The sequence below is a fragment of the Rhagoletis pomonella genome, unplaced genomic scaffold, assembly GCF_013731165.1.
Source record: "Rhagoletis pomonella isolate Grant_MI unplaced genomic scaffold, Rhpom_1.0 Rhpom_scaffold_00003, whole genome shotgun sequence".
In the NCBI taxonomy this organism is placed as follows: Eukaryota; Metazoa; Arthropoda; class Insecta; order Diptera; family Tephritidae; genus Rhagoletis; species Rhagoletis pomonella.
In genome coordinates this window covers 49247157-49256450 of record NW_023458557.1, presented here as the reverse complement: position 1 = coordinate 49256450, position 9294 = coordinate 49247157, and the positions used below count along the sequence as shown (strand labels likewise).

At 31.7% G+C, this 9294-nt stretch overlaps 1 protein-coding gene across 1 annotated transcript; it reads right to left on the bottom strand.

Annotated features, from left to right (window-relative positions):
• Nucleotides 1–2783: 2783 nt before the first annotated feature.
• LOC118735274 lies at nt 2784–3974 on the bottom strand. Its single transcript, XM_036464931.1, has 2 exons — nt 3843–3974; nt 2784–3471 (listed from the first exon to the last, which is right to left on the bottom strand). Exons 1-2 carry the CDS (start codon nt 3846–3848, stop codon nt 3118–3120), a joined length of 360 nt encoding a protein of 119 aa, XP_036320824.1. The 5' UTR covers nt 3849–3974; the 3' UTR covers nt 2784–3117.
• Nucleotides 3975–9294: the final 5320 nt, after the last annotated feature.

The following is a 9294-nucleotide window of genomic DNA, read 5'->3' as shown; positions in this document are numbered from 1 at the left end:
TTACTCATTTCATAGCTCAAATCACTAGACATAAGAATTTGTATGTAAGAAAAACATGCATTTTTCAGATAGTTTTGAATTCAGCAACCTTAAGTTTACTTAGACATGAAAAAATGTTAGACTCCGCTCCCTTCTTGCTCACTCTTTATATAGTATCTTAGTATAGTATCACCCAATCATGGGCGATCAAAGCACTCGTGGTGTTACATGAAATAACTATAACCTTTGAAATTTTATAAACTAATACCTTGTTTATACACTCAGAAAAAAAATAAAGAATTTCGTACTTAAATCAAGTCTAAATCAAGAATTTTGGTCACAAAAGTACGGTAATACCGAATATTCTTATGCGGAGTACAAAATTCTTATTTCAAGAATTTTTTTTAAATTGAAAATTCTACTTTCAAGATTGATTTTGGAAGTATTTAAGAACGTTTGGTGGTATTGCAAGAATAATATGTTCTTAGAATAAATTCATTAATTCTTAAGTTAAAACCGTTCAAGTCTTATTTTAATCCAAAATTTGTTTATTAAAATTTCTTAAAACAAGATTATTTATTCCTAAGTTAGGAATTACGCATTCTAAAATTGAATGCAAAACGCTCTTGAACCATGATTGATATAACTTAAAAGAAGCAAACATGTTCTTATTTCAAGAATAAAATCGGATTTAAAACGAGAAATTATGTTCTTCTTTCTAGAGTAATGTGAATTGTAACTAGAATATTTAATCTTGTTTTCGGCTTGCAAACTTTGCCCTGTAGGAAAATAAAAACGCAATGTAACTATATTTTTCCCCTTTATTATTTACAGCATAGTTTAGACTTTACATTAATCATGGGTACATATAAACAGTTAATTATACATATGTTATGTATATACAGTTAGTCACAAAAGTATTATTATTTGATTTCTCTTACAAAAGTATTATTCTTTGGTTTTCATAGTAACATTTTTTCGTTTATTTTTTTTACAAATACATAGCCAATTCTACAACAAAAACCATAAACTTACATAAATCAAAATTTCAAGCTTTGAACAAAATACAAAAAAATTTCGAGCCTTCGTTGCACATGTCCACTGGCGATCAAAAGTGAGTTCATTGTTTTTTTTCTTAAATATTTGCAACGGTTTTCAAGTAAATATTTTTTTGTTATTTTTCTATAAAAATATGGGTCATGCTTTAATCAAGACCACAAAACTCAACTTTCAAACGTTATAAATAACTTAGAAAAATTCAAACCGTTTGCAAACAAAATAAAAAAAAATTAACGCTATATTTTGTAAATTGCACTTGTTATATCTATGCATAAAACCGCAAAATCCATCGGAAAAAAATCATTAAAAATCAACGCAATTCTTTAGCCGCTTAAAACTTTCACTTGTTTCACTAAAATTGCATATCCGATCTATCTGCGTTTTCTAAAAATTCAGATTAAAAAGTTCAAAATTTAGACGAAAATTTCTTGAATTTTTCTACGTTCTGTATAAAGTTTGAAAGTTTGACTTATGTGGTTTCGATTAAAGCATGAACCATATTTTTGTATAAAAATAACAAAAACAAAAAAGTTTTACTTAAAAAACATTGCAAATATTAAACTAAAAACACCATGCACTCACTTTCGATTGCCAGTGTACATAAATTAATATTGTTATTCAGACATTCGATGGTCTACGAAATTACGTTCTCGAAAAATTTCTAGGACTTTTTATTATTATATCCTTACAGATATTTCATTCTTACATATGATTTTCCATTATTTGTAGGATATATATGTAAAGGTGGACCTGTAAATTCTTCAATTGGTTTTAAATACATTTTATCAACTAAACAACCTATCTCATATGATCTTAAATGACTCCCAAATGTTTTTACCTCTACTTGTTGACAAAGTACAAAAGCATTTTCGTTATGGATAAGTAAACATTTAATTTAATATAATTCAAAACTTATTCTATTTATAGACAAATAATACTTTGCTTTACATCGTGTTCCCTTAAAAACTAACTCACTGCAAACGTTACATTTTTGAATGTCGATATTTACCAATTCACTTGTTTCACAGCGAAAGTCATCTGTTTTATTTATTTTCCAAATGTATGCGAAAATAAGAGAAATTAGTAAAAGTTTGATTACAGTTGTTTTGAATACATTGTATTTTTAACAGTTTTTGTGTTAATAAATGATCTTTTCTAAATGAACTATCAAAATTGCAGGTGCAGCAAAGATTTTTAAACAACGAAAACAAGTATACATCTTTCCGTTATTTTCTAATCAGTGTTCAAAAAGCTTACAAGTGATGTAATATTTGACGATTTGAAGTCGAACTTTGTTTCAATTTGAAAAAAAAAAAATTTTGAATAAAAAGCCAGGGGTTCTGACAAGCTTCTGGATATTTAAGATTCCTTATTTGAAATATTTTAAAACAAATATCTATGCTTTGAATGAATGAATTAAACTTAAGCAAATTATTATCAAAGTACACAAAGAAACCGCTTATATTCGTATCTGACAGCCCTTCGACAATCAAAAAAGGTTGTATGGTTAACCCTGCAGAGTAGTATTTGTTAATTACGGCATTGACCTGCCGTTGGTAATCATTCAAAGTTGGGAGCCGCAATACCAAACTTTCCTGAGAATCAATTATAGTTACTTTCTTGATTTTTTTACCGCTTTCGCTTTTGAATCTGGCGCCGGAAGGTAATACAGCATTTAGAAGAATTGTAATTAAATAGTCCTGGACATCTGTAAAACAAGGAAATAAATATTTTCATTGAAATAAATATTTGAATTGAAATGAAATGAATTAAAATTTTATTTTATATATCTTTATTATTTGACGATTTAGCTGTAGAAAGTATTTGCCTACAGTATTCGTTGCTTATGTTTTTCTCATAGTAATTAATAATTTTTGCCTTAAAAGTTTCCCACTTAGCAAGGAATAAATGTGTTTTCTCAGGATACATGAACTGAAAATCAATTTCAATCCGTAAATTTCAAACGGAAAGTACAAGGTTTATTCCAGGTATTCCATTCTGAGTTACCATAAATTGTAATAAAATGTTACCATAAAAATGGATAAATAAAATCACTACGAAAAACAAATAAACGTTTTTTCATACAAAATCAGAAGCCTGTGCATGTGACAATTTTGACCAAGCTTGAAAAAAATCCAAAGGACTCAAATTACATAGGTCTCGCTGCCTTAAATGAAAGGTTTTCTTCCATTTGTCGCAAACTTCGGCCCAATCCGCACAGTCTCTGTTTAAGGCTGTTTTATATGCTTCGGAAACCGACTCATCAACTTCTGGAGTTTGGACAATCGATCTGTTAGCATAGTTTTTATCTTTGCTCTCAGACGGCTCAGATAAACCTTGAACCTTTCGGTGCTTCGATTTTTGGTTTTTATACTTTGAATACAACCTTCCAGACGGATTGTTTTTTCCTTGCCTCGAAATGAAGTAATAGTCCTACAAAATACATGAAAATAGTCCTATTTTAAATGCAGAAAACTATGTACATATGTATGTACAGTGGCGCTCAGCTAAATAGCACACTCTTATTTTTTTACAATATTCACAATGTTTTACGTGATAAATTTTTTTCGTTTATTTTTTATAAAAACACAGTACATTCTATAACATAAACCATATAAGTCCAAGTTTAAAACTTTGTGTACAGTTCAGGAAAATTTAACAAATTTCAAAATGATGTTACAAAAATCTTCAGCATCAACAAAATCTATTTTTACGCAACACCCTCGCGTAAAACATTGTGAATGTTGTAAAAAAATAAAAGTGTGCTATTTGGATGAGCGCCACTGTATATTAGCTAAATTTACCTGCATATTAACTTCACTGGGAAATATGGAGCATATTTCGTCCACTATGCAAGGAAAGTCCTGCACTCTAAGAATAATATTTTTTGAAATAACCTCTTCCAATCAGTGTTGCCATTTTAGCCCTTTTCCTGCTAGATTTAGCCGCTTGCGATAGCAAACAGCCGGAGAAATTTCGATTTATCCGGCAGTCGATTTGTTAGCCGTTTTGCAGAAAAAAATTAGCCGTTTTTAGCCGATTTTGCTTTTGCCTTGTTTTCTTAAATTTCAAATATGTATACATGTTTCCATTTTTGACTAAGCGACCCAAAATCTATTAAAAAAATTTCATGTCAGGCAGGGTTGTATGAAATTGGGCCGATTTCGCTTATTTTTATTTTAAACGAAGAAGGGATTTTCTTCATAAAATGTTTGTTATAAATGTCTTAATTTTAAGTGTGAAGTTTTATTCGCAAACTTAGCAAATAAGAAATTGTTTCACTGTTAAGACACTTAAGATGCGTTTGTGTCTGGATATAGTGCCAACAAATAGAATAAATATTACATGTATATATTGTCTTCCCAGATAGCGCATATTCAATTCTGCCTAAATTACAAAACATCATTTTTGCCCACTCCCAAAGGTTTAAGGTAAGGGAAAAATTGATATTTTTAAGCACTATGTACACATATGTATTTTTTAAACAAACTTTTTTGATGAGAACTTATTTAAATTCCAAAAACCGAATGCCAACTTGAATTAAAGAAACCAATACTGAAGTGAGTCAAAATGAAAATAAAAAAGCACAAATTTCTATGTAAAGCAAAACTCTCTGGGAATCCTACCAGACATCTGCCGGTCATATGACCGGTCATCTAAATGGGAGATCTGCAGTCTTTTGGCATCATATTTTACATCAGAATTGAAGGGATTTCTGAAAAATCTGACCAGTTCTTTTGTGTAACTGTGATTTTGCATCCCTTGTCAACATATGGCCTCGGTTGATGGTAACTTAAGGTCGTTGTTTTACTGCCTTAAAATTGAAGGGAAATTTTTACAGCGTTTTTATGTGTATTGGTTTCTATTTGAGTGTATTGAGAATCGGTCAGTCTGAAAAGGCCTTGTAGGGAAGACAATAGGTTTGTTCGTCGAAAATCCAGCGAGAATTATCACTCAAAATATCAGATAGTAAGCAAAAATGCTCCCAAATTCTCTCTCATGTAGAGAAAATTGCAATTTTCTGTACGAACGCAAATTTGAAAGTTTTTCTGCCAGCTAGTGTCCACGGTTGCATTTCAAACAAAAGAAATTTGTATAGAATTTTTAAAACTCTTTCATAGGGGCAAAAAACAGGATCTACGTGTATATATCTTGTCAGTCCGACTTTCTTCATTGCATTCCGATTAAGAATACAGTTTTTTTTGCCGAGTACCTTTTGAATCATTGGAATTAACTAAATTAATTAAGTAAACAAGTATTAACTTACATTTTTCATTTTAAAAGCGCTCCAGTTTGCAAATTTTTAAAATTAACAAAGTTGTTTATTCAAATTATCGTCGACAAAAAATCCAACCATGTGCCACAATCATATGTATTTCTTAATTGCAAATTCTTGCTGGCAAACTTTTTTCCGGCTCGAATTTGTAACTTCTCTCCAAGAAATAGTCTTTTTACTCGTGATTTATTTAAATAAAACATGTGAAATTTAGTTGAAACATTTTAACCGTTGTTAGCCGGTTTTATTTGCCAATTTAGCCGGTTCGTCCAAAAAGTTCTGGCAACACTGGTGCGAATAGCGGTCCAAAAATACTACGTTGAGCAATTTTTTAGTTTTATTTTTGTCGCGTGTGGAGTCGGTTGTTTTGTGATTGGTAAAATCGAAATAATGAGTGATATTGAAACAGAGGACAAAAGGCAAGACGACGGTCTGTTAAAATTATTAACAGATTTTAATTTGCCTGATGTGCTTCCTTATTTAAACATGGTAGTGCATTAAAATTATAACTAATATAACATACATAAATATGTATGTATACATAACTTTTGTTTGTGGAAAGTTTTTTAAGAACGTTAGGTGTCATGATTTTTGCAAAATCCCTGCCGTTGGCATGTCCAGAGCCTTGATGTACAGATTTATTTATGCACACATATATTTCAGTTGCGCATGTGACTTTGGAAAGTTTACAGTACATGAGGAAGGAAGACTTGAAAGAAGCCATACCACCTCTTGGCCTTCGGATGGAATTCCGGGAGGAGCTCTTTATGTTAAAAAAACGAGAGGTAGTATTTCATACGCAGATGTTTTGTGATTGTCAATTCTAATTTATTTCTGAAAACATTTCACTCCTTATTAGTTTGGAATAGACGATGATACAATTTCCGTGCCATCTAAAGTGGGTGCTTGGCTAGAAACGACAACAGAAAATAAAAAGCAAATCCTAAAAAAGGTATATGTAAATTTAATATATCAGAGTGTACAGTGGCGAACAAAAATATTGGCACAGACAATTTTTCACAATATATAAAAAGATTTGTATTATAATTTTTTTCGATAATTCTTTTTTTAAATTCTAAGTATGCAGTTTTATAGCCTATTCAATTTTGGTATGACAAAGTGGAAGTTTAAAGTTGCTGCAAAATTTTTTGAAAATTTTTTTTATGCAGTTTCTTCCATAGAAAGTACAGACAACTTTTTTTGTATGGAATTCAAGTTGGCATTCGGTTTTTGGAATTTAAATAAGTTCTCATCAAAAAAGTTTGTTTAAAAAATACATATGTGTACATAGTGCTTTAAAATATCAATTTTTCCCATGATGGCAAAAATGATGTTTTGTAATTTAGGCAGAATTGAATTTGCGCTATCTGGGAAGACAATATCTACATGTAATATTTATTCTGTTTGTTGGCACTATATCCAAACACAAACGCATCTTAAGTGTCTTAACAGTGAAACAATTTCTTATTTTCTAAGTTTGCGAATAAAACTTCACACTTAAAATTAAGACATTTATAACAAACATTTTATGAAGAAAATCCCTTCATCGTTTAAAATAAAAATAAGCGAAATCGGCCCCATTTCATACAACCCTGCCTGACATGAACATTTTTTAATAGATTTTGGGTCGCTTAGTCAAAAATTGGAAACATATTTAAAATTTAAGAAAACAAGGCAAAAGCAAAATCGGCTAAAAACGGCTAATTTTTTCCTCCAAAACGGCTAACAAATCGGCTGCCGGCTAAATCGAAATTTCTCCGGCTGTTTGCTTTCGCAACCGGCTAAATCTAGCCGGAAAACGGCTAAAATGGCAACACTGACTGCGATTGTCTGGCCGGCGTATGAAGAATGTCGCTACACTTGCACAGATCCATAAACAACAACACAGATGTGAGTACTGCTGGCACGCTGACAGCAGCGTATCCATGCCATGACTTGTAAAGAATAACGGTAGAGCGTCGTTGTATTCAACTTTTAAGATTTTTGATTCTTCTTTTAAGAATTTTGAAACCAACAATAAGAATATCTGTTATGTTCTTGATTTGAGTACACATTAGTTTCGTTCTAAGCTTATTTTTATTTAACATAAGTACATTATTCTTATTTGAAACTTTTTGCATCTTAATTTCACAAAACAAGAACGGAAAATTCTTATTCTAAGAATATTTAAGACCGTATTTATATTAAAATTTTAAAAACGAAAAAGAGTAAATTTAATCCCAGTCGGACTTATTTTTAGAACTTATTTTTCTCTGAGTGTACCAACATATAAAGCGCTTTGACTTAGTTTGATGTTATTCAAAGCTGATGCATAAACCAAATTTCAATAAGCTCTGAATTTCAAAAGTGTATTGACTCGAATTTGATTTCAAATCGGTTAGAATACAGGTATAAACACATCACTCATTCGACGCGAAGTGAAAATAGGCTGGTTTTCTTTATGAGGTGGGTTTTATCGAAGGCTGAGGTAGCTCAGCCGCTCCAGGGTTGAGTGGAGGTCCCACTAACCCCCACTGAATAAAATAAACACAGTAGTTAAATATAGCGAACACAACCACACACACACGCGGCCGTTCGGCCAGGCTGCCGGTACCCTGACGTCCACGAAGAGAGGGGAGAGAGAGAGAGCGACTAACTGGTCGGCGGTCGGCGTCGTGGCTCAGAGAGCGGAGACTGTCTAGTGGCTAGCAGTGTTGCCAGAACTTTTTGGACGAACCGGCTAAATTGGCAAATAAAACCGGCTAAAAACGGCTAAAATGTTTCAACTAAATTTCACATGTTTCATTTCAATAAATCACGCGTAAAAAGACTATTTCTTGGACAGAAGTTACAAATTCGAGCCGGAAAAAATTTTGCCGGCAAGAATTTGCAATTAGGAAAAACATGTGATTGTGGCACATGGTTGGATTTTTTGTCGACGATAATTTGAATAAACAAGTTCGTTAAATTTAAAAATGTGCAAACTGGAGCGATTTTAAAATGATAAATGTATGTTAATACTTGTTTACTTAATTAATTTAGTTAATTCCAATGATTTGAAAGGTACTCGGCAAAAAAAACTGTATTCTTAACCGGAATGCAATCTCAACCAGAGTCGATATAGTAAACCCGACAAAGAAATTGAATCATATGTTGAAGAAAGAAAGTCGGACTGACAAGATATATACACATAGATCCTGTTTTTTGCCCCTCTAAAAGAATTTTAAAAATTCTATACAAATTTCTTTTGTTTGAAATGCAACCGTGGACACTAGCTGGCAGAAAAGCTTGTAAATTTGCGTTCGTACAGAAAATTGCAAGTTTCTCTACATGAGAGAGAATTTGGAAGCATTTTTTCTTACTATCTGATATTTTGAGTAATAATTCCCGCTGAATTTTCGACGAACAAACCATTTGACTGACCGATTCTCAATACACTCAAATAGAAACCAATACACATAAAAAACGCTGTAAAAATTTCCCTTCAATTTTAAGGCAGTAAAACAACGACCTTAAGTTAACATCAACCGAGGCCATATGTTGACAAGGGATGCAAAATCACAGTTACACAAAAGAACTGGTAAGATTTTTCAGAAATCTCTTCAATTCTGATGTAAAATATGATGCCAAAAGACTGCAGATCTCCCATTTGGATGACCGGTCATATGACCGGCAGATGTCTCGTAGGATTCCCAGAGAGTTTAGCTTTACATAAAAATGTGTGCTCCTTTATTTTCATTTCGACTCACTCGACAGTGTTAGTTCCTTTAATTCAAGCTGGCATTCGGTTTTTGGAATTTAAATGAGTTCTCAGCAAAAAAGTTTGTTTAAAAAAATACAAACACTGCCGGAACAAAGTATTGGCACAGCAAATTTTTCACAATATATGCAACAATTTTTATTATAATATTTTTCCGCCAATTTTGTACAAAAATATGGTTCATTCAACAACAAAAAATATAAAAACATAATATATAATAAATACATAGTTTAGGAAGAGC